Here is a 27,153-nt window from a genome sequence, read left to right as displayed (position 1 = left end):
TGACTTAGCAGTAGATTGGGACATTTTTTAAAAGTTAAAACTCTCCTCAGTTCAGTAAGAAACTGGAGTGTTGGCTTACCCAATTTTACTTAAAGAGTATCAAGTTGCAGCCTTCTCTCCTTCATCTTGTGAAGATTCCACTTACATAAAAATTCTCATTATTATTTCCTATGCACTCAAATCCATTTGTAATTATCACAGACTGACAATCTTTCATTCTCTGAACTCAGCTGCTAACTTTCATGCACACGAGTCATATAATTCTTCACTGACAGCACTTCTCATCAGCTGTGCACTGTTTTAGACTTAATCATCATGTGTCATGAATCCACCTAGAATCAGAGGCTCATGGAATTCTAAAAGCAGAAAGGACTGTACAGTTCATATTCATTTTGGATATGGAAATCTGAGGCCAAAAATATTAAGTGGGTTATCTATTGTAACATAGCTAATTAATTCAAAGTCTTTTGAATTTTAGTGCAGTATGCTTCCATTTCAATTATATCATAGTATATTTTCTAACCCTAAATTTCTGTGTTCCAAAACATGCTTAGCCCTTTCATAGATCAGAAAGTTGGTAACTTTGCTGCTTGTATTCCTATGTTCACTGAACAAACTCCCTGTTTTTACTAGGATTCCTATATTCAGGAGGTACTTGACTCTGTTGAATGTGTTCTCACTACATATGACTACTTTTTTGGTCTCTAGGACATTATAGCTATTTTAATATTCTCCTCACTAATATACTAAGCTCTGTCATCTTTTGATGTGATCACTGTGCTTCTTTTTTCCTCTTCTCAATTTTTATGTTTCTGTTTCCAGAATGCAGATATAATTAAAAAAAAAGAAATTGTGGAATTATGCTGACATGAACCACTACAATTTCATGCCATTGGTTCTTAGTATTGTCATGCCTATTCCTATTTCTGCTTTGGGTTGATGTTTCTATTTCTATACTTTTTATTAAGGTATGGTATACATACAGAAAAATATGATTTTCTTTTTGCCTTTTGAGAAAAGGAAGACCTCCAGGAACAATTAGACTATCCTCTTTTTTCTTGACCTAATGTGTCACTTTGTCCTTTATTTGTTCATTTTCCCAAAGTGTATTTTGTGAAAAACTAGTACAACTAAACTGTGTAGAAAATAGAATATCATGTCAAATATATTCTGAAAATATTCATTTTATATCCCTTTCTTGAATTTAACTAACTCAACAGCAAAGTCTCTAAGAAATCTATTAGTAAAGACAGTTTTATAGTTTCATTTAATCCAGTGTTTTATAAATTAAGTTGTCCATGAACCATTTTTGTTTCAACAGTTGTGAATATAATATCCATTAGTACTAATGCAACATAGAGTGAATGAGTAAAGATGATGTTTTTAGAGCTCTACACTTGTAAGAATGGTAGGTACTATAGGGAAAAGGAAGTGATTAGAATGGAACTTGAATGGGAAGACAAATGAATTCAGTTTTTAGTTTTTAAGATCATGTGGAAATTTTCATAATTTGTGTTCAGTGAGATGCTGTTTTGTTTATCTAATTCTACATAACAGACCACTGAAATTAATGGTGGAGACTGACTGAAAGAAGGCAAAGGAATTAGTCAAAGAACATGTATGAAGGACTCGTGTACATGGACAACAGTGTGGGGATTACTATGGAAGTGAGGGACAGGTTGGGTGGAGGGGAGCAAAGAGGGAAAATTGGGACAACTGTAATAGCATAAACAATAAAATATTTTTAAAAAGTTTTGTATTATAAAAAATAACATATTTGTTTATGATGCTGAGCTCTGGCCTGGGCTCATCTGCATGGCTCTTTGGTTGTTCTTGAGGATTCTTATCAGGAGTTGACTAGGGAGTGGGCTCAGCTAAGATGCTGGATCTATGAGATTTTTTTTTCCTCTCTCCATGTAGTCTTAGGTTCTCTTCCTATCCAGGTGGTCTCTGTTAGTGGTGTCCCCAGATGTGTAGATAGACTTCATGGCAGCTCATGGCTCCCAACAGTGAAAAAGTGAAAGCTACCAGGCTTTCTGAAGGCATTGATTTAGAATTAGCACAGCATAGTCTATGCTACATCTTACTTTCTAAGCAAGTCATGAGCCTACTTTAGATTCAAGGTTATGGGACTACAGAAGGATGTGAATACAGTGTAGCATGGTAGATTGGGGGCCACCATGCAGTAAACTACCACAGATGCCATATAGCAAATGGAATAGAAGGTAGATCAGCTTAAGAAGAAGGTATTAAAACTTCTTACTTAGTTATCTGTTTTATACACTAGAACATTGAGGCAAGGATTCTATTTGGTTCACTATTACATTCCCAGCCCTAAGGGCAGTGTGAAGTACTTAGGAGGAATTCAACAAACTTGTGTGCAATAAATGAATATATGATGATTATAAAAAGAAGAGCAGTGGGTTAAGTACTGAACCAACAGAAATCATTCACAGAGTGGGAACAGTCAGAAAACCAGCCAAGGATGAGTTTTAAAGGAAAGGACAGTAGATTACAGTATTCATTGTAGCAGAAAAGTCAAAAAGCATTAAGGTAGAGAAAAGACTATAGGCCTTTATTTGTATTCCTTGAAGCTGCAAATATCATTTTTTGTTCTGTCTTCCTTTGATGGTAGCTTGAAATGTTTTTAGAGATTTCTCAAGTATTTAAATCTCTAATTTAACCAAATTTTATACTTTTAGGCACTTGAAAAAGTAATAGCCCTAGTGAATTTGTATTATGCTAATTAGAATGAAAGAGAAATAATGCTTGACAAATAGCTGACACATTTTTATAGAGTGTTACCATTTTGTAAAATCTTTAATAATATATAGAGAAAATAAAGATTAGTAAGATCAGAAAATACAATAGACTCTAGAGTTATAATCAGAAGTAGAAATCACATTTATTTTTTTATTGTGATAAAATATATAAGGAAAGTAAAATTTACCATTTTAACTGTTTTGAGTGTACAATTCAGCGACACTGCATGCCATTCACATTGTTGTGCATCTGTCACCACTACCCACCTTTAAACTTCTCCATTGTCCCATTCTGAAATTCTGTACCCATTAAATACTAACTTTCCATTTTCTCTCCCCCAGTTGCTGGTAATCACAATTATACTTTGTTTTCTAACTACTCTAGGTTTGTTACATAAGTGGAATCATACAGTATTTTTCTTTTTGTGTTTGGCATATTCAATTTAGCATAATGTTTTTAAGGTTCACACATTTTGAAGCATGTATCAGAATTCCAGCCCTTTTTAAGGCTGAATAATACTCCATTCTATGTATATGCCATAGTTTGTTTATCTATTCACCTGTTGATATATATATATATATATATATATATGTTCAGAGAGATGCTGTTTTGTTTATCTAATCTATATAACAAACCACCCCAAATTTACCTGTCTCCATTCACCTGTTCCCCTCTCTCTCTCTCTCTCTATATATATATATAATATGTATTATATATATTATATATTATATATGTAAACTCATACACACACACACACATGTATATGCACTGTTTCCACATTTTGGTAACTGTTACTGTTTTTCTGCATGAACGAAAAAATTTCTGCATGTGTTCTCTCTCTGATATCTATTTGAATTCTTCGTATTTGCTCTTCTAGTTCTGTTTGTTCAAAAAAATTTCTGGAAAAGTGCCCTGAAGAGAAGCATGAAAGATCCATTCCTAGTTGTAGGTAGAAAGCAGAGCCGTATTTTTTTCATGGTTGGATAAGATCTTGAACAGGACTTGAAAGAAGAGTATGATGTTTGCCTGGGGACAAGGATCTTATAAAGGGAAAGGGAAAGAATTGCACCTCTGTGTGACCTCCGACAATATACTTGATCTATGTGAGCCTTGGTCTCCTCAACTGTAAAATATAGAAACAACATTCACCTCACACTGTGTTGTAGGAATTAAATGAAAGTACTTGACTCACAAGAGGTTATAAATAAAATGAAGTTTCTGTATGTGAGTCTGTTCTTGTGCCATGGATAGTGGATTTCACAAATATGGGTCAAATGCTTGCGATGATGTAAGTTAAGATACAGGTTTGTTGCATAATCATGCAGGGGGCTGAGGAGAGTGTAGTCAGAGATGGGTAGTTATCGTCCAGAGTTGCTGAATGTGAGGTCCAAAAAATGCCAGGTAAGGAATCACATGCTATGCATGTTAAGATGTTGTAGGAAGAGAAGGTAAGCAACAGGTTCACATACAGACCCCAGAGAGAAGCATGAGGGCAGACAGCCTAATTGCAGGTGCTGCCTTGAAGGTGAGCTGCTTATCACTGGGGCAACTCAGTTTTGCTAAATCCAGGGTGATTACAGCAGGGATTTATTTATTCAGTTATGGTTAATGATTCTTCTTAGCAACACTTGGTAGGTCAGTTAAAAACTAATAATGGCTACCATTTACCGGGTATTTACTATATTCTATACCCTATGTGAGGTGCATTGCTTATGTCATTTCGTATAACCCCCACAGTCATTCTGTGAGGTATGTACCATTACCAATCCCATTTTACAGATGAAAAACTTGAGACTTAGAGAGATTAAGTAATTTGTCCAAGATTACAAGGCTAGTACGTAGTTAATATTTGAGCTCAAGCGCTTTTACTTAACTGTATTTTTAAGCACTACACAAAAATTAATTTTCTCTTTTTTATATCCTGATAACTTTCATCCAAGGTTATTTGATTTAAGAAGTTTATCAATTACTAAGTTTTAAAAGATATGATGAGGAAGATTAAAATGATAAAATAATCAGTATTTTACTTAATGTTAAAGGCAGAATTCTCTTTGATTAGGAAAACAAATTTAAAGAACTTCATACATTTCTACAAAAAGAAGCACTGTACATGAAAATGATTCAAAATCAAAGATGCTGCAGTTAAGCCTGGAAAGGATGCTACGAAGTCATTAACGTATTTTTTCAAGTAATAGTGTTATTATTAACACTATATTTCTTCTCAGGAAATTGTACCAGAGGAGAGGCCTAGCCTTTCATTTTATTCATCTAGTAAATATTCATTAAACATCTACTGGAGATTATGTACTATAAAGATTTGCAATATTAAGAAGGGCACAGTTCCTTCCTTCAAAGGGGACATAGTCTAATCATGAGAACAGACAATCACATACTATAATATCAATACCAGGTTCTGGGGGCAGAGGAGTTAGCCCCCAGTAGGAAGGTGGAGAAAGTGAAGGTAGAGAAGAGAATCCTGTTGAAGCAGGGGTGCCCAAAATTCAAGTGGACATTATTAAAAATAGAATAAATAAAATTAAAATCCAAAGTACAGACTTGGAAAAAGATTTACAGCATATGTGATCCTCAATTTAAGGAGTAATACTTTTAGCATATAAATCACTTTTATAAACAATCTTAAAATGAAATCCCTTAGGATTGCTGGGATTTGAGACAGGAAGTTTACAAACACATGTCAACGTCCTGGTGGAAGAATAAAGTGAGCAAGCAATTGTCAAAAGAATCACAAGTCACCTCAAAAGTAGTAGAAATGAGAAATTAGTATAAAATTGACATATATGTTTTTTACTTATCAATTTGTTAAAGTTCAGAAAGTCAGTAATAACCAGTGTTGATGAGGGAAGGAAGAGGGAAAGGGGCACCCCCATTCACATACAGGTGCAGGTGAAATAGTTTGATTCCTCTTAGAGGACACTTTGGCGACATATTGGGAGCATTAATTTCTCCTGTGAGAGAAATTTTACGTCCAGTAACTCATTTAAAGTAAAAAAATAACCAAATGTCTGAGCAAAATTGTATTGCAGCACATTTTACAACAATGAAATGTCAGGAATGGCGTTGGCTAACTGGGCAGGGGTCCTTGCAGTGGACTGAGGCCCTGACCAGGAGCACTGGGGTGTGCAAGACTTTTCAGAAAATCAGTAAATGCACATGATGGATTCCTAAGAGGGAAAATGCTACAAAAACCTGTGTATTATTCTGTGTGTGTATGTATTAGAGGGACACCCATCAAAATGCTTTCAGCCGATCTTCCTAATGTGTTAAAACTGCAGGTCAGTTTTTCTTCTCTGTGCTCTTTGTTTCCCATGTTCTCAGTGATGAACTAGCATAGTTTAGTGGTTAGGAAAAAGAAATAGATATGCTCTTAAAATAGTATCTTGGATTTTTAAATTGTGATAATCATATAAGCCAATTTAGCAAGTGTCAGTTCAATTATGTCATAAAGTAAATTATAATTTAAAACTCTAATATAGTCTGTCCTAATTTTACTGGTTTTTCTCTCTAATCTATTTCCAAAGAAAATTTCTTGTAGACTTTTGTTAAGCAATGTCTACATGTTAAGAGACATGGTAAGCAATGTTCATCTTTCCCTTAATGTAATTACTTTTTACTCATAAAAATAACAGTATAATTACATTTTATTCAATGATCAGAATAAAAGAAAATGGGTTTAATTTACAGTAAGAAAATTACTTTAAAAAAGTTTAAAATTTTGTTCAAAGTAAACACTAATAGTGTTACCAAGAAAAAGCTCTCCATATTCTAATTATGTCTAAATAACAAAAACAAAGAAATAGGATTTAAAAACCATCTGTTTTAGAAAGCTTAGTCATTAATTTTCAATGAGGCAAAATCATTTGACTTGTGACCCTTTGCTATGCTTATAATTTTGTAATTTTATACCCTTAAAGAGAGAATATCTTCTTCATTTTTTAAATCTAGAATAACAAAAAGTATACCCTAGAATAACGATTATGAAGTTATTGACCCAAATAGTCTTTAAATACATCTCTTGTGTAGAGTTTGAAATGCATTAGAATTCAATGAGGTTTGATAGTTAAGACCTCAACCGTTACATTATTTCATTTATTGTTTTTCTAAATTTATTAGATAAAATTTCTATAATCAAAGCTATATTTCAAAAAATTGTGTTTTGGAACTATTTCTTTGATGTTATGGAAAATAAATTTTGGGGGGTTGGAAACAACTAAAGTATGTCTTTGGCACTTTTATGTCCTTTCTTTAGTGTTCCACTAACAACTACAGAAAAACTTGTTTTCACAATGCTGTTAATATAATTTAGTGTTGGCTTCATTAATCAGGAAAGAATAAAGAGGAAATTATGAAAATAAATAAAGTACTGTCCTACCAGAAAATATTGAGTTTTCAGTAATTAAGTTTTAGAAATCATAGTCTTTTCAAAGCAAGGTCTTTCAGATGTTATAATATATTTTTTATTAATGCTTTTGGGCAGCAAATTTTTTTCCTAGTTAAACCGACACTTTAGTGGGCAATTCGACTATGCACTAAGTACAGATGGCTCTTGGCAAAATCATATAAAACAAATACACCTTTGGACATTTCACCTTTCTTTTGGAGCATTTCCATGGAGATGCTTACCCAGATTCTTTTTGGTATATGCTCTGCCCTAAACACCCCATCTTCCTGGGCTACTTAAAACTTTCTTGTTTTCCAAAGAACGTAATGGATTCACAGCACATCCTAACCTTCAGAAAGGATTTAAAAACTCTGTCTAGGCAACATAATTTCTTAATCCAGTAAAATATGGAATTACAGCTGAAGCTGAGAATTTTAGGCACTGTTGGCATTTTTCCTGTGTCTAAATCACAGTGCATGTTTGCCCAATCCATCTACTCTGTTCCTGGGACTATGCACCAAAACCTAGCTTGTGAGGTACTCTTTTACACTATGGCAGGCACCATTTGTATACTAAAAGGTCTGGGATCAATATCATAGAATCAATTCCCTTAAACCAGAATTTGAAAGAGGTGATGACCATGTTATATAAATATTAATCATATATATGAATATAGACTATGTGTGCATAGAAAGATTATATAAAATATGTTTTAAATTGTGTTTATTTTCTGCCATCAGATATGATGCAGTGAGTTACAAATATAAACTTTCACTGTACATTGACAAAATGAAAAACACATTTATATAGATTTAACCCAATAGTTTATTCATTCTCCTTAACAAAGAAAAAGTTTTAAATTTAATTTGAAAAATGACAGGCTGTGTTTCTATAGATTGGTAATTATTACTGTCATTGTTTGAAAAAATAAATAATATCAAGCACTTATGCCCTGAAGTCTATGATTTTAAAGAATAATGAAATGTGTTTCCTGCCTTTAGTAGATTTATAATCTCATTGAAGAGATAGCTCTTCACTCTTTTGTTTAGCAAACATTTATTGAATGTGTATGTATGCAAATTAAAAGCCCTCTCTCTTAAGAATTTACAGGCTAAGGAGGAGGTAAAACACACACATGAATATTATGAAACTAGTTTGTAAATGGTAAGCTGGCAAAATAGTAGTTCAAATAAATGTGAAGTTACATAAGCTAAGTGTCAAATGAGTGAGGTTAATAATAGAGCTTTGGAGGGAGGTGTAATCATCTAGGTTTAGGGCAGTTGAGGAAAATTTTACTTAGGAGGTAAGACTTAAATTCTCCTTAAAAAAAAAAGAGAAAAAGAAGCAAAGTGGACCCTGTGGTGAGAACACTCCAGAAGAGGGACTTGTGAACCTGTGGTTCGAGGCATTAGAATGTTATCCTTTGTCTGTGCATAAATTAGCATTTTTCAGAGACTTTCTTTTAAATCCTCACCTGAGGATGTGTTATTGATTTGAGAGAGAGAAAGTGAGACAAAACATTGATGTGAGAAAGAGAAACATTGATCGGTTGCCTCCCATATGCACCGTGACTGGAGATTGAACCCACAACCTATGTATGTGTCCTAACTAGGGATTGAACCTGCCACCTTTTGGTGTACAGCAGCACTCCTCAACCTTTTGGGCACCAGGGACTGGTTTTGTGGAAGACAATTTTTCCATGGACTTGGTGGGGTGAGGATGGTTTCTAGATGATTAAAGCACATTACATTTACTGTGCATTTTATTTCTATTATTATTACATTGTAATATATAGTGAAATAGTTATATAACTCACCATAATGAAGAAGCATTGGGAGCCCTGAGCTTGTTTTACTGCAACTAGATGGTCCCATCTCGGGGTGATGGGAGACAGTGACACCCAAAGTATGTTGCTTATGTCCAGTGTACTCCATATCTCGTTTTGGTTGTGGTCACTGCATAAAACCCATCTTCACAAAGATAGGATGTTGGAAACAGAAGCAGGCTTTTCAGTCCTTTTGTGGCAATCACAGGATATTCTGCCTTGACTTTAATCCAGAATGTATGGAGATTTGAAGTTGTCTGAAATATACTTCTAAGGCCACTGTCATTTGTGATCTCAAGCAGTGGATCCTCTTCTAGGGCAGACAAAGTTAGTTCACCTGGTTTATTAATAAATGGGTCATAGATCCATTTATCTCAAGTTTGGGAGTCTTTTGTGGTTGCGAAGTAATGTTAAAACTCTTTTGAAAGTTGGCATAGGTGATCATGCACCAGCTGGGAGAAAGATAGCCCTGGCTCAGTATCGTTCAAAATCTCTGCTAATGTTTCAAACATGTCAAAAACCCCAATGTTCATTCATCACCCCCATAATTCCAGTTTGGCTTTGAATGCAACCACTTTACCTGCTAACTTCAACACAGTTATTGTTCTCCCCTGAAGTAACAGATTGAGTTCATTGAGAAGGTGGATTATGTCACACAAGTAAGCAAGTTTTGCGACCAATTCTGTGTCACTGAAGGGTTTGACCTCCAAAATATATAAAGAACTCATACAACTCAAAACCAGGAAGATAAACAGTCCAATTAAAAAATGGGTAAAAGACCCGAATAGACACTTCTCCAAGGAAGGCATACAGATGGCCCATAGATATATGAAAAGGTGTTCAACATCACTAGCCATCAGAGAGATGAAAATTAAAACCACAATGAGATACCACCTCTCACCTGTCAGAATAGCCATCATTAATAAATCAACAAAAAACAAGTGCTGATGAGGTTGTAGAGAGAAGGGAACCCTAGTGCACTGTTGGGAATGCAGACTAGTGCAGCCACTGTGGAAACCAGTATGGAATTTCCTCAAAAAAAGTGAAAATGGAACTGCCTTTTGACCCAGCAATTCCACTGCTGGGATTATACCCTAAGAATCCCAAATCACCAGTTGAAAAGAACCGATGCACTCCTATGTTCATTAGCGGTGCTGTGTGCAATAGCCAAGTGCTGGGAACAGCCTAAGGGCCCGTCAGTAAATGAGTGGATCAAAAATCTGTGGTACATTTATGCAATGGAATACTATGCAGCAGAAAGAAAGAAGGAATTCATACCTGTTGTGACAGCATGAAAGAAATTGGAGAATATTTTGCTAAGGAAAATAAGTCAGTCTATGAAAGATGAATGATCTTTCCTATAAGAGGAATGTAATGATCAAAATAAACTAATGAGCAAAACAGAAGCAGAGACATAGAAACATGGAACAGACTGACAGTAATAAGAGGGGAAAGTGGTGGGGATAATGGTGGAAAGAAGGGGAAGGGACTAGTCAAAGAACATGTATGAATGACCCATGGACATGGACATCAGGGTGAGAATTGACTGTGGGAGTGGGGGGTGGGATGGGCAGAGGAAGGCAATAGGGGAGAAATTGGGACTACTGTAACAGAATAACAATAAAAAAAAAGAAGTCTCTGGAGCAGTTCTTGTAACTCAAAAAGTGTGGCCAGTGATCTCCCTTTAGAAAGCCTTCTCATTTCTGTGTATAAGAGAAGACATGTATGCTCTGCACCCATCTCCTCACAGAGCTGCACAGATGTAAGTTACATGTATGTACTTTAATGTGGTTGATAATTTTAATCACACCTTGCAAATCATTGTTAAGTTCAGGTAACATTTTTTGGCTAGCCAACATTTCTCTATGGATGATGCAGTGCATAGATTCACATTCAGAAGTGACCTCTTTGACCGGAGTAGTGAAACCAGAAAGCTGTCCAGCCATGGCAGCCACTCCACCCATGCATACATACACTGACACAAAATGACCAGTTCAGGTTCCTGATATGTAATCATTCAAAGACTTGAATAGTTCTGCAACTGTGGTGTTGGTTGGCAACGAAAGTGCACATAATGTATTCCCATGCATTATGGGAATACAATGTATGTCTTCCTGAAACATACATTGAACAAAAACAAGCATCATCGTTTTTTTTTGTCAACATCGGTAGACTCATCAACCTGGATTTCGTACCACAGTGACTCATTAATCCTAACACTTGTGCCTCAATATCCTCTGCTATTTCACCAATTTGTCTAGTTAGGTGCTGGCCAAAAGAGGAACACGTGCCACCTTTTCAACTGCAGCCTCTCCTAAAAGTTCACAACAAATGTCCTTAGCAGCAGGCAGGGTCAACTCCTCACTGATGGTAAAGGGCTTCTCAGCTTTAGCAATGCAGTTAGCCACTAAGAATGATGCTCTCAGTGCAGACACATTTGAGAAAGTGGTGGCTTTCAGTAATTGCTTCCATTTTTCATGTTTACATTTTTTTTCTTTTAAAAAACTCCAAAGGCTTGTCTTTTAATGCAGGGTGCTTGGTCTCCATGTGGTGAAGTTTTGAAAGTTTCATGGCTTCGTTGGATAGTTGGTCACCACATATTATACAAAGTGGGCTTCGAGAATGTGAGTCACCTGTTAAAATGAACCTGTAATTTAGGTAGGACTCTTGGTCTTTTAAATGCAGCTTTCTTTTTGTTGGCAGTCTTACAGTCTTCTGCTGCATCATCATTGGGTCCCTTCCCCTTTCCAAAGAAGTTCTCCAGTGACATTTGTTTTTACTCATTTTGGCTATGTTTAGCTTGTGGGATTACTGAAACTGTGACTGAGACAAGTGCAGAGTGTGTGAAAGAGGCGTGGCCAGAAGTGGTAAATAAAATAATGTGTGGGCCATGCTCAGGCTAAAATAAATGTTGGATTCTGACTTAAATCCTGCCACCAGATGCAGCTGTACAATTGAAGTACATCAACTCACTTGCTGCTATACAGCCTGCCACCAGATGCAGCTCCATTGTCACTTGCCACTCACCAATGGAGTTTTGCTATGAGTCTGCAAGCAATTGATTTATTATGGTCTCTGTGCAGTCAAACCTGTCTTCTAATGATAATCTGTATTTGCAGCCACTCCCCAGCACTAGCATCACTGCCTCAGCTCCACTTCAGATCATCAGGCATTAGATTCTCATAAGGAGCATGCAACCTAAATCCCTCACATGTGCAGTTCACAGTAGGGTTCATGTTCCTATGAGAATCTAATGCTGCCCCTGATCTGACAGGTGGAGCTCAGTAATGCAAGAGATGGGGAGCAGCTGTAAACACAGGTGAAGCTTGCTCACCCATCGCTCACCTCCTGCTGTGCGGCCTGGTTCCTATCAGGCAAAGGACCAGTATAGTGGCTGGGAGGTTGGCTACTATACAGAAAGAAGCTCCAACCGACCAAGCAACCTGGCCAGGGCAGTATTTTTCAGAGACTTAAAAAAATTTTATATAAGTATGTAGAAATATAAAATTATTCAAATAAAAAATATAAGAATAATTATTGTGATACATTTTCCTATTGGTTGGAATTTTGAACATTGACAATATTTGACTCATTTCATTGTGTAAAAATATTCCTTGTCTATGTTGTGATAGACTTTTGTTATGGCAAGTTGCTCCCCAAGTATTTGAATGTAGGATAGTGAGATTTCCTTATGAAAATTAAACTTTAAAGCCAAAACATATTATGAAACATTGCCTGAAAGGACCAAATGACCCTCAAACCTAAAACAGTTCATTAAAACCAATTTGAGTACTAACATTGCTAAAGAAAGACTATTCAGCTAGGAAGAATAGTCAGCAGCCAGGAGATCATGGACAAAGGAAGGTCACTGGGTCAAATGCTGATAGTATCCATCAAGTCCAATGTAGGGAATTGGGTGCTCGGCCTGTCTAACACCTCTGATGACCTATCTAGATATAGATGAGATATCTTTACTTTGAACCATCAAATATTTGAATTTTATAACTGACCCATCTAGCTTTGGTACTGTGTTCACAAAAAGGACTTCTGTTTGCAGTGTGGCTTTCCAAGGTGATGGACTTGAGAGACAATAATACCTCAGCAGTCATGTACTATACATTAGTAAATTTTGGTAAATGAACAAAATTGTGTCTCTTAGGGTGCAGGTTTAAAAGGAACACACCTTGACACATTCACTGAGGATTCTTGAGGGACAGCTGACCTTCCCTTTTAGTATTCACTTTACCTACATTCTCCAATAATTTTTTCTAGAACATGTGTGACTTTGAGATACATTCTTTATTATATGTGACCCGGTACTATAGCTGCTTACTGTAAATAAACATAAAAAATGTGGGGTTGGGCAACAAATAAATTGAATTAAAAAATTAACCGTGAAAACCTCTGCAAGCGTTCAGAACCCTCAACTCCCATGAAACTTGTATGTACAACTTATATGTTTGCCCTGTTCTTATCTGTTTACAGCTTTTTTTCCCTCTGAACATACTTCAAGCTGCCTAAGGCCAGGGACCATATTTTACTTCTTATCGACCTCATTGTGCTTAAGCAGCGTACCATGAAATGAATGAAATTCAGAAACTATGGCAGTTGTTAAAAAAATACAGCCTTTCTGCTTCTGTGTATATTTTTTTACAGAAAGGAATTAGTGTTAGAAGCAACAGGGAAAAAAAGCATTATAAGGATAAAGGCTTTAACAGATTCACATGGAGGCATGACGAACTATTTGGTTTGTGGCTATGGCCAGAACAGGCCAGATGCTTGTTTGATTTATGTTCTGTGAAGGAAGTATGTTTGATGTGAGTGTGCTAGTTCACATAATTAATTTAAAACAGGACTTATATTCTTCTTAACCCAATTTAAAACTTAAAACTTAACCAACCATCAGTCAACAGAAAATATATTTGCAGAATTTTTCTTTGGAAGAATACTAATGTTTCATTCTGTCAGCATTTTATGCTTCTAAATAGGTAATTATTTTACCTACTTTAAAATTTCTGCTGGATTTAGATGATGTTGAGATAGTTTGTTTAAAAAATCTTAGTATGTCAACATTGAATAATTTTGTATATATCTGTGTTCTGTAGTAAAAGTCATAGTAGCCTTTAGACTAGATTTTATTGACCCATTTAATTCCCTTACCTCTCATATGCAATGCCCAAATCCTATCCCTTTTAACCAACAAGCATATCTGGAATCTATTTCTGTCCATTCCTACTGTGATCTTTATCCCTGTTCAAAGTTCTGTAACTTGTCACTCTTCCTCCAATTTTGTTTTACTCAATGGACTCTCCAGTGGAGCCAGGATAGTCTAAAGCTATGATACTGATCATGTTGATGACCTCTCATTCTCCTAAGCATAAACCTCAAACTCTTTGAATGGCTTCTGAGGCTTCGGGTTATTGCACTTCCGCTTACCTCTCTGTCCTGCTTACCCTTTATAGTGTAACGATGCTGTGCTTATCATTCTTGAATGTGACCTGCTCAGGATCTTCTCCATTTTAATAGTAATTACTTCGGGAGATCCTTTCTGTTCTCTAGATCAGGATCAGATGCTCTTTTGTTGCTCTCATATCTCTTGTTTCTTCTGTTAAAACAAAACATTCTTGTTTAATTATCTGCTTTTGTAATGATGTATTTTTGTCCTTGTGGGGTCTCCAGAACCTGTACAGTATCTGACATGTAGACAGTGTTTAATATTTTATATGTGAATATAGAAAGGGATGTGGTGTAGTTTATGAGAGCCTTAGAGAGAAGATAGGTCTTCAAGAATGAGCACCTTTTTTTATTGCAGTAAAAGAATAAATACTGCATAGATGAGACATATTTCCCTGCATATAATTTTTCATTCAAGCAGGTCATTGTGTGCATTTAGGTAAAATACCAAACCCTTTGTCTGAACTTATGCAGTTAGAAGCAGTAATTTCTCTAAGGGGATGGTACGGATCAAGCTTTAAAGAAGCCTAATTTCCTTATTTTATACAAATAAATATATAATTTTAGGGTATAATAACTTCCCCCCAAATTTATTGAGATACAATCGATGTAACAGTGTGTATGTTTAGGGTGTGCAGCACATTGATTTGCCACTCACCTATTTGATACACTTTTATATTGCAAAATGATCAGCACCATAGTACAATTTCTAAGTATTTAGTAGAATATTGTCAACTGTAACCACTATGCTGTGCATTGGATCCCCAGAACTTTCCTCCCATAACTGGTCTTTGTACTCTGTGACCAACATCGCCCCTTTCCCCCACCTCTCAAGCCCCAATACTTAGGACTCATTTTGACTAGTTTTCGTGATAATACATATTATGCTTATCAAATGTTGTGAGTGGGAGGAGGGAAATTATACTGATTTGTTACGAGTCTACATTTATCTAAAAACATTTTCTGTATAGCACTTTAGCTGTTATTAAATTTAATTTAGTTTATTTCACAGGTATATAAATAGTGTTGCTAGGTATACAAATGAAGTGTTTATTAACTCAGATTATCCATAATGGGAAACCTCTTTTAGGGTAATAAGTTGTACTTGTTCTAATTTCAAATTCAGATGGATTGACAATAATTTTATTCTATTTTTGTTTTATTTCTAAAACATAATTTTGTCACTTGGTAAAGAGAAAATATTTTTAAATATAATTTTAGAGGATATTGGTTCTCTATTATCAGACTACTTTATCAGTCTTAAAATGTCCTGATTCTACTATTTTGTAGTAAAAGAAAGCATTATAGGAACTTTAATGAGCACAAATAAGACACAATGAAAAATCACAAGAAAAAGGTCAATAACTTAATACAGGTTTCATTCCTAGACTTACCACGCACTTTCGGGATACTTGCACATTGTCTTTTCCAGAAGATGTTAAATAAACATATAAAGGTATTTTGATTTGCAGCATGTTGGTCTGGAAAATATGAAAAAAAAAAGTTCCTGAGAAAAGTGAAATGCTTTTACCTACTTATCAGTCTACTGTTACACACAATTATTGAAGATTGACAGAATAAAAAAATTTCAGGTTTAGGGACTTCTCATTTTAACAGATTGGCTGACTGACCATACACAAAGTTTGGAGGGAAGATTACCTTTAAAAAAGGACGGTTTTTCTTGTTAAATCATTATTCTACAGCTTAGTCACATATAGAGAGAACTGCCTGATAATTAAGAATTGCCATTTTAACATGATATTTGCAACAGATACATTGATACTTAATTAAACAGAACATTACTTATTTTTAAAGAGCTGGAAAAAAAATAAAACTCTCCTGGCAATTGAAATCTTTGTAGTAGCAGAAGTGGGGAATCTGGATGATGTGGATCATTCTGTGTTTGATGATGCAGAATTGCTCTAAGCAGTAAGCTTACTATTTTCAGAGAGCATTAGCAGCTTCAGCAAATAGCAAACACAACTGTGTCATTCTCCCTTAATACAGGGTGTTTGTAACTGCAAAGGGGAGACAATAAGCAGTACTCGTGTATGAGATCTGATATCTTCATTATGGCTTAAAAAAAATACCGGAAAAGATACTGATGGACTAATCTGCTGTTTGATGTTTTCTTCACTAGCCCTGAAGATGCTGAGACATAGAGATGGCTGTGATTATCTTTTGTAAGACAGGAAATGCAATCTTTAGGGGTTTCTGGAAATAGAAAGGTCATGCAGTCTGGAACCTGTGAACCTTTTCAGTCTCTAAGTCATCAGGTATGACCTCATGAGTTACGATAATACTATTAGATTATAAAGTTATCGCTTTTTCTAGCCCTTAATCATTTGGGATATATTAACCTATGTGATTGTTTATTATTAGATTTTCCAAAGGATATTTGAACAAGTAATATTTAGAGTAATAGACACCAACTAAACAATATGATTTTTGGAAATGTGTGTATGTATTTGAGCTTGTGTTTACTTTAGCTTTTATGTGGGAAAGTGGGGATTGAGGAAAAGATTCTTTTTGTGTGATTATAATCAGGGTTTGGGGCTTTACAGATTTTTCCAGATTAAGGATGAATACTGTATCTTTTATTGGGAATGATAAAAAGAGCATGCATTGTTCAAGTTGATAAGGATACTTTATATCTACCTGCTTCTATATAGTGACATATTAAAACAGTTTTATTTTGAATTTCCTGGTTAGAAATAGATGTTGCCACCATTATAGTGTGCAACCACACAGCAACACCAGTGTGATGAGTAGAGTCATGTTTATTAGCATCTGAGCTATAAGCTGATTTCCTGAAATTTTTATTTCAGTATCTAAACTGTCTTAAAAGGCATTGTTTTTAATAATTTCTCAGGTCTATTGAAATAATGATGTCCTTTGTCCTCTTAACATCGACATCTACTAATGCATTGCTTACAGATGAAAGCAGATGATAAATCTTTTTTTTTAAAGAAAGCTTGTGACATTTAAGCTTGTTTAAGGTTTTTGACCCAGAGATATTCTTTCTGCATTTGCTTACTTTCACTTTCAGAATGAAAATACTTGACCACACTTGGGATATTAACTACAAAGAGTAGAGAATCATCACAGCAAAGAATTTGGATTTATATATCCATTTTATCCTGAAGCACTCTTATTTTAAACTGTTTTTACCTATCAAGTTATAATACAATTAACTTTGGTCTGTGGTAGCATATATTTGAGAATTACATGCTTGAGTAATTAGAAACTGTGCCTGTGTTTGACATTCTGATTATGAAGGAAATATATTTTACTTTTTTTTGTATTATACATATTTCTGCCTCAATTTTAGAGGACTTGGTGGTTACTTCACTAGGCATTCCATATTATATGAGCAAAGAGAGGTAAAATGCTGCAGCATTTCTCAAGAGAAAGATAGTTTTGTGTTTGTGATTTTGAGGCATGATTAGGATTTAAGGCTTCTTTAGGGTGAAGTGATATAGTATGGAAAATGAATATATTTGTCAAAAGACTGAAGTGGAAGTCCAAAACAGTGATTTATTTAATTCAATTCTCCTTTTTAATTAAAACCACATTGAAAAATTATACCTACTGATATTGGCTATAATTTATATGTTATTCAGGCTACTTAGCCAGCTTATATTCGTATTAGTAGGGAAGATTGCCATATTTTAAGCTTGATTAGTTTTGGAATGATTTGAATATACCTTTTAGTTGCTACAAAACCTGTTTAATCTGTTAGAATTTATTTTCAGTATTTGCATGTATTAGTCACTGTGAGTACATTCTGTTTCTTGGCATTGCTTTGGGATTCCTCTAAGTATTGGTTTCACAGCATTCTGCTATTTTCACTCTATTTATGACCTTTCAAAAGAGCCAAATCATAAAGATTTTTTGGTTTCTTTCCTTGCATGGTACTCAAATAAGGATATCTGAAAAGTTTTGTAAGATGAAAAAGCTTACTTTCTTAGAGTTATTCTTTTACAAATAGGAGAGATTCTCTCTTGTTGCTATGTCGAAATACATTACATTAAAAAGTAAGGATTGGTTAGAATGTCACAGACATTTAAGTGTAGTGTCAACCATTTTGCCTGTCCAGCAAGATGATCTTGACATTTTGAATGGTAAAACTCACTGTAAGTCTGCCTAATAACAATATATCACCTTCTTTTTATAATGGTTGTCTCTGTCTATACCACTTTACATGTGCATTTCATTACATATCATAAAGATTTCTAAAGATAAGCTATCTTAATCAACTATTTGAGGAACTGTTCAATTCAGTACTCATTATGTGCAAACTGGTCATTTGCACATTTCTCTCTTGGTTGTTGTAGGGAATACAGAAAAGAAAGTTGTTTCCTGCTACCAAGATAATGAGAAAATGTACATGAGCTATGTCTACATTTTGAATTGACCTTTCAATGGTTGTATGCTACAATCAGTTTTAATTTATAAACTGATGATCCTATAATGAGTTATTCATAACTCTTTTTTCTCATGCAAATGTCTTGGTATTAGAGAAATAAAAGATTGAGTCAAACTATATAATCAAGCATTTAATAATTTTGAAAACTGCATTTAGTTCTTATAACACATAATTTGTTTCACCAGGACATTATAAATTGAATCAATAAAATGACCTTGTACATTTTATAAGCCATAGTTGTTCATTTATTTTGAGAGCGAAGGTCAGTCTAGCTCATTTGCAGGTGGCAGAAGCAGGGTCCCCAAGAGTTAGCTCAAAACAGGAATGTGACCAATCCAGTCTAATTCCAGGCTGTGCATAATTATGTATTTTGAAAGGGAGTTTTGACTTCATAGGGATTAAACTTTTAGAAATAAAGAGTAGCAAGCTTGGGAGTGTTTACTGCCAACAAAGTCATTTGGGAAGTCCTTTGTACGAATGGGGGGGAGGAGATAAGTTTCACCTCAGGCTCTGAGAAAGGGAAATGGGAGGAACTAGTACGGAAGTGGGCCTTAGCCAGCTGGCTGTTGGACATCCAGGGACTGCTCTCTGCTCTTTCATACTAGTATGCTGGTGGAAAGCATCGGGGGTGGGTAGAGCATATGCAAAACCCTTGTTTCCTCAGGACCCCAAGCTGGGGCATGCTGCCCAATAGTGCCTCCAAAGCACCTGTTTTCTGGTACTAGAGCATAAAAATTGATTTGTAAATTCTTCTGGTTTGTATAGTCTGATGGGTAAGCATCCAGACTGCCACATTCATGAGTTGAAATCTTAGCTATACCACTTACCAGTGGTGTGATCTGGGGCAGGTTACTTAACCTTGCTGGGAATCAGTTTCCTTATTTGTTAATGTAGGGTGTTAGTAATGGCAACTACCTCAAAGAGTTGTGAAGACCAAGTGAGTTAATGTGTATTGTATAACAGCACTTAGAAGAGTAACAAGCACATCACTGCCAACATTAACAATTGACAGGTATTATTATATGCATTCAAAGACATAGGATGGCTTATTGGCAAGTGTTGGTAATGGTAGTCATGAAGTTTAGTTTTGTTCCCTCTCTCATTCTCCTTATCAGATAAAAATTGAGTCAAAAACATGGTACACCACATAAAGATGATTATAAAAAAAGGTAAGCAAAGAAAACATGCTACCTTTGATTAAGTTCTAACATTTACTGACTATAGTAATTGTAATGATGAAAAATTTTGTGTTTAAAGTTTTTTGCATCTGCTTACTAGGCTGATTTAAGCTTCTATAGTATTCTGTATGTAGATCCTTTGCTTTTTTTTATGTTATACCAAGTACATTCATTATCAAAAAGTTTTTGGGCTTCTAGGAAAATTTAATAGCAATGTTGGGTCTTTTTTTAGTTATAATTGAATAGTAAAATTAAGGAGTAAAATCAAAGTTTAAAGAAAATAATAGAAACAAGTTATATAGCTTAGATTTCATGATGTGAGTTATTTTTTAAATCATAAAAAAACCTAGGATAAAAAACTTCACTGATGCCCTGGCTGGTGTAGCTCAGTGGATTGACTGCCAGCCTGTAAACTGAAAGATTACAGGTTCAATTTCCAGTCAGGGCACATTCCTGGGTTGTAGGCCATGTTCCTGGCAGGGGGGTGGGCTGGCATGTGAGAGGCAACTCAATGTTTTTCTCTCTCACTTTCCCCCTGCCTTCCCCTCTCTCTAAAAGTAAATAAAATCTTCAAAAAAATAAAAAAAAATTAAAACTTCACTGAAAGTTAAATGCACTTTGCTTTAGTAATTATATTTTTAATGAATATTATCATAAATGAAGTACTAATATGAAATATGTTGTACAGTACTGTATATGAATAGAATATTTCAAGTTTCTATTTGATAAAGAATAATATTTTGAATCACTGATGATTATTTAATATAAAAACATCTATTTGCTTAAAAAATTGTCATGCTTCTAAGTACAAGTGAATAATTTGGCATTAGGATGAAATCTAAATGGTTAAGTGTTACATTTTGTGACATCTTTGCATTTTAGTTGTCTTCTCTTGAGCAATTTTCTTAATGTACAGCTATTTCCCCCAAATTGGCACAGTATCACACTAACCTCAGCATAATTCAATTTGTTAAAACAAACAATCATACAGAACCCTACAGTGTTTTGGTCACAGTACTGGGCAAAGATATAAACACCGATGGGTTACTTCCTTCAGAAGGTCATAGCTAGTGAGTCATACACTCTAACTGCCTGTAACTATAACACAATGAGGAAAGTAGTGAGTGCCACAGAGATTCAAAAGAGAGATGAAAAAAGCAAAAGTATCCTTCTGTGAGCACAATGGGTAGGATATTTCAAACTGAGTAGGGAGGGGAGAGGAGAGGCAGGCTAAATGGAATATTTGGGAAATATGAAAAAGGTAGCCTCTGAGGTAGATCTTGAAGACTGAACAAGATAGGGGAAAGGTCATTTCAGACAGAGGAAACAACATGAGCAAAGATAGGGAAGCAGAAAGCAAGTAATACACTTGAGTAGTACGGATAGTTCATTTTGGCCATGGCCCAGTGGGGTAAGTTAGACGATTATCGCAGGGAAGGTTTGTTGGGACCAGATAGAGTCAAGTCTTGAGTATTAGATTATGATTTCTAAACTAAGAGCATTTCTATGCTGATCTACTTATTCTTGGAAGAGAATAAAATAAAAAACAAAAGAGCAGTACCTATATTTTACAGTCATTTTCATAGCTCTAACCCTCCTGAGACTTTGGAAATGAAAATTAAATTCCTGAGTAGATTATTAGTAGTTAGTAGACAAGGTAGGGGGTAGAAGCAAAATGAAGGATTTTAATAAAATTCTCTATCAAAATTGCATTTGAGAGCATTTCTCGGTGTATGCACAACCACTAGAAGTCCTAGATTTCAGATCCTAAGAGACCTCCTGCTTGTCCCTGATGTAAATTCTGTTTTATTGTTGGTAATCTGATTTAGCTTTGGCTTTATTTTTGACATTTCCTAGACCAAGGACAATCTAAAGGGATCATTTTAATACAATGAATATGCATGTCACTATGGTGAATATTTGAATAATAAGGACTTTGTCTTAGGGAAAATTGAAAATAGAAATTGCTATTTATAATAATGGAAGTCACAGGGATATTTTCATTTAGAAGTGATAAAGTAAACCATCATTGCTAATACTCTTAATATGACCTTTAAATCTACTCTGTACACCAGAAGCATTCCAGTATTTCCTGAGGCTAGTTAAAAAGCTGGGTAATATCCAAGAGCAGATTTCCTTTAGATGTAACAGCTGGGATGTGACTTTTGTTATCAGGCCCAGGAAGATGACATTTGTACATAAGAATTGTACAAAAATTGAAATTGATGTTCTCATTTAGTACATTGTCCATATAAAGTATGTCAGAAGTAAAACTGGTGAGTAAAAATGAAATCAGACACACTTGTTCTTCTTGCTCTATATTTAGAACAATAGCAGACCCAGAGAATTGAGAATACTCTGTTTCTTCCTAATAGATGTCTGTAATATTAGGAAACCCTGTTTTCTAGAAGTTCTTGTGAGGTTGCTATTACTAACCCTTGTGACATTACACCACTCAGGAAAGAGCTGTGCATATGGTAGAGAGCAAACACATTTTCAGTTCTTGTTTGAAATCATAGACCTGTGTCTGCAAGAAACCTTGGAAATATATTTAAACATTTTCCCTCAAAAATAGATAAAAGACTTTAGTAAAGTGATCCTTTCCCCATTGAAGCCTTTTTTTAAAATGATAGTCCAGGAATATAGATAAGAATAAGTTAAAAAGAGAATTGAATATTTCTTTATCAAGGTTCTCTTTCTAAAGGGCAATAGAGCCTGGTTTCGATGAAGTGCTTTGCAAAGTGTGCTGTGCATAAATGTACACCATATATTTCTATTTCTTTCAAATCTCATTCAATCTACTAGGAATTTGACTGTATTGGACAGCCTGGAGGGAGGCAGTGCAGTACAGTAGTTAAGAGTTAGAGATCTAGAGTTGGACTCATTTGGATCCCGTATCTTCCACTTTACTGGCAATGTCTGTTTTAGGAATGTTAACTGATCTCTCTTTCCTCAGTATTGACATCTGTAAAATGGGGATACTAATATGCTAATTTCTAGAATTATGAAAAACCTACAAAAGATATAAAACAAATCCATTACTTCAAGGAACTTACATTATCATATATGTAAAGTATTATATACGAGGTCTGTCCAGAAGGTATCTGGCCATGTGATATGAAAAATATTGACATTTATTGAAAAAGATACAGGACACAACAAACATTGTACATAGGACAGTGATGCCTCAGTCCCCTTCAAAGTAGGCACCTTGGGACCTCACATAGTTCTCCAAGTGTCTCTTCCATTGTTCAAAACACTCTGCAAAATCCTGTGTTGGAATTGCCTTCAGCTGTCCATCATATTTTCCTGAATCTCATGAACAGTCTGAAATCTCTTCCCTCTCAAAAGTGATTTTAGTTTTGGGAACAGCTAGAAATCTCAGGGTGCCAAATCTGGGCTGTGGTGGGGCTGAGTCACCTGGGTGAGTTGATGTTTTGCCAAAAACTCTGCATGAGACAGGATGCATGAGAGGGCATGTTGTCATGATGAAGCTGCCAATCAGCAGTTGTGCATAGTTGTGGTCTTCTGAATCTGAATAGTTTCCATGGAGGTATTTTCAAGCTTAACACAAGATGTGGTGCAGATTTGTTGCTCCACTCAATCATTTTGAATGTGATGGCCACATAGTACACATGTTTACTCAATGGCACATAACACCCACACTGACTAGTACAGTGATGTCATCATTGTTCATACATGTGTATTCCAGCCCACTCTCCTTGGCTGCCACATTGTATTGATGTCACACAAACTGTTCTCATTCTATTAACAAAATTGGACTTTTTCGAGACAGACCTTGTACCTATACACACACACACATATATACCCATGTTTAGTACATATATACACACACACATTATACTTTAATTATATATAGCATACTACAAAAGAAACTAAGTAGCTTGCTTAAGATCAAAATTGCCAACAAAGGAAAGGATAACCTGGGGTTCAAACCTGGAAGTCTAGCTCTAGAGCTCTTGCTCTTTACCATTGTATTATGCTGCTTGGAGTTACATACACTTGAATTAGATAGCCAGGTATAAGTGATACTCTAAATGATGAATTAAGATGAAAGACATCAATGTGAACTGAAATTGCCATGGAAGATATCATAGAAGAGGTGAGACTTGACTTTCATTATGTTCCTTTCTGCTTTCTCTTTCACAGCAAACAGTATACATAAAGTCATCAGCACAGTTCCTGCCATAGGTGTTTAATAAATTTTAGTTGTTATTATGATCCCAATCTATTTGATAATTTTTTTCTGAATATGCCCTATGTGGTGCAATGTACTGTTTGAGAACCATGAATCCAATCTATAGTCATAAGTTAAATTACCCACTAGTGTTCATTGTGATTATGCATCAGAGCCACATATTTAGATTTTTAAAAACATTGATGCTTCAAGCTTACCTTTGAAGTACTAAATAAAGTCTGTGAAGATAAAACCCAGGCTTCTATATTTTCAGAAAGCTTTCCAAGTGAATCTGATGGGCAGCCAGAATGGAGAACTGCTGCTTTACATGCTGATAAATTATAAATCTATAGCTCAGATCTACATATTAACCTCTGTCAGGAGTTCCAGACTCTGCATCATGATAGGCATCTCTGCTCATTTATGTTACATCTCAAACTTGGTATGTCTCAAATTAAACTTACTATTTTCTTTTCAAAATCTATTTATCTTTCCTGGTATGATGACCTCATAATAATTTTCAACCTCTGTATCCCAACCTTGGATCCAGTTACTCACCAAAATGTGTAGATTGTTTCTCCTAAGGAGTTCAAAATTTACCCCTCCTTTCCCCATTGTCTTGACCTCAGTGAGAGTTCATATTCATTTCTCTCCTGGACTAATTTCTTAATTGGTATTTCTTTTTCTTCCTATCACCTATCTCCAAAGCAACTGACTCACCACTCAGCTGCCAGAGTACTGTTTCTGACATGCAAAGCAGAAACAGACGTTTGACCACCTGAACTCATTCTATGGCTTCCCATTACCTTCACCGTAATTTTCAGAGTTAAGAACTTAAAATATTAGTTTCTCTTTCTGACTTATTTTGCTTAGCATAATGCACTCAAGACCTATCTATGTTGTTGCAGAAGGCAAAATTTCCTTCTTACTCAAGGCTGAATAATATTCTGTTGTATTAATTTTCTCCATTTATCTATTGCCAGACTTTGGTTGTTTCTGTATCTTGGCTATTGTGAATAATATGGCAAAGAACATGGAGTGTAGGTATCTCTTTGAGGTAGTGATTTGTATTTCTTTTGGATATATACCCAGAAGTGGAATTCTTGGATAATATGGTAGTTATATTTTTACTTTTCTGAGGAATGAGGAAGTGGCATTTAAATTTAGCCATCTTTAGTTAAACTTGGTCTAAATTCTACTAGTTAGAGAGACAGGTTCTCTCAAGCCTTTACAGTGTAGTCCTCTTGCCATGACAGGGTGGCTTAGTTGGTCAAACATCATCCTGTACACCAGCTGCCCCCAAACTTTTTGGCATCAGAGACGGGTTTCATGGAAGACAATTTTTCCACGGACCCAGGGCTGGGGACAGTGAAGATAGGGGATAGGACGCGGAGCTCAGACAGTAATGCAGCAAAGCTTCAAGCTTTGCTTGCTTGCCCAGTGCTCACCTGCTGCTGTGTGGCCCAGTCCAGCAGCTTATGGGTTGGGGATCCCTGCTGTACACCAGAAGGTTGTGGTTTTTATCCCTGGTCAGGGCACATACCTAGGTTGCTGGTTTGATCCATGGTTGGGGTGGATATGGGACGCAACCAATCAATGTTTCTTTCTCTCCCTTCCTTTCTCTCTCTAAAAATTAGTAAATATATTTGTGGGTGAGGATTAAAAAAAAACCAATGCTGTCCTCTCTGCATTAGGCCCCTCATTCCTTTTTGGTTTTGCCTACTTTTTCTTATGCTTCAGCATTTATTTAGATTGCACATCATCTCCTTTTGAAACATTTCCTCATCCCTACAGTGATAGGTAGGGTTTTTAAAAACTTATTTCTTACATGCTGCATTGTAGTCATTGATTTTCCTGTCTTGAGTATGAACTATTTAATGGCAAAGGTGGGATTTTTTATTTTTTATTAATCCTCACCTGAGGACATGTTTTATATTGATTTCAGAAAGAGAAAGGGTGAGGGGGTAGAGAGAGAGAGAAAGAAACATCATCATCAATGGGAGAGAGAAACATTGATGAGTTGCATCCTGTACACATCCCAACCAGGGACTGGACTCGCAACCTAGATGTATGCCCTGACCAAGAATTGATCCTAAAACCTTTTGGTGTATGGGATAATGCTCCAACCAGTGGAGCCACTCAGCCAGGGTGTGTTTTTTATTTCTTTATAGCCAGCACTAATATGATGCCTGACACATTGTCTACTTAATAAATACATTTTTGTTGAATAATAAAATGGGAAATGAATATGAAATATTCACAGAGAAATATGGCCTATATGACTTAGGTGACCATTAGGAGCTCATAGTAGCTGAGATGTATAAATAGACTTGAACTAGACTCTGAAGTGTTTTAAGTTAAATTAAAGAATTTCATAATGTGATACCATTGTAGTATACCATATCAGTTAAGTGTAATAATGACCTTTGTTCAAACTCAATTTCTACCTCTTAGTACTGAAGATTCCTGGGAAAGTATTTTAGCCTCTTTAAGCCCTAGAATGCTCATTGTTTAATGGGTAAATGTGTGTAAAGTTTTATTACTGTGCCTGGCACACTATAATCCTTACAATGAATGTTAGTTATCATTACTACTGCAGTTATATGCAACATTGTGAAAGATCAGACAGCTAAGTGACTGACAGTTTCACAATGTAGAGTTGGAATTATCCAATGATTGACCATTCTGATGGTAACCAGAAAACCAGCAATTGAAACCTACTTAATCCTATTAACCAATATCACCCCAATAAACTTAAAAAAAGAAAACCAAAATTTTAATTTTAGCTCTAGCTCTATATTGGCTTACTGTAAATCTTGACTGTATCTTAATATATATCCTCATATAAAAAATTATGGTAAAAGTAGTAGTATTAATGTTTTCTGTGCCAGAATGTTGTAATGATTT

The 27,153-nt window shown here is 35.4% G+C and overlaps 1 protein-coding gene across 6 annotated transcripts in view; it reads left to right on the top strand.

Annotated features, from left to right (window-relative positions):
* Positions 1–27,153, top strand: part of SLC4A10 (solute carrier family 4 member 10) — a 268,818-nt gene that overhangs the window by 58,717 nt on the left and 182,948 nt on the right. For 5 of the 6 annotated variants that reach the window (XM_045850997.1, XM_045850689.1, XM_045850905.1 and 2 more), the window contains exon 1: positions 16,487–16,717. The exons of the other annotated variant lie outside the window; for it this stretch is intronic. In XM_045850997.1, coding sequence (XP_045706953.1) covers positions 16,637–16,717 — 81 coding nt within the window. In that variant the 5' untranslated portion in view covers positions 16,487–16,636. Of the gene's footprint in view, positions 1–16,486; positions 16,718–27,153 lie in introns of those variants that run through there. 6 annotated transcript variants of the gene reach the window in all.

The sequence above is a fragment of the Phyllostomus hastatus genome, unplaced genomic scaffold (assembly GCF_019186645.2).
Source record: "Phyllostomus hastatus isolate PE091 unplaced genomic scaffold, TTU_PhHast_1.1 phas_contig_1, whole genome shotgun sequence".
Taxonomy (NCBI): Eukaryota; Metazoa; Chordata; class Mammalia; order Chiroptera; family Phyllostomidae; genus Phyllostomus; species Phyllostomus hastatus.
Note: the sequence above shows the minus strand (reverse complement) of the source record. Positions and strands in the feature narration are given on the sequence as shown.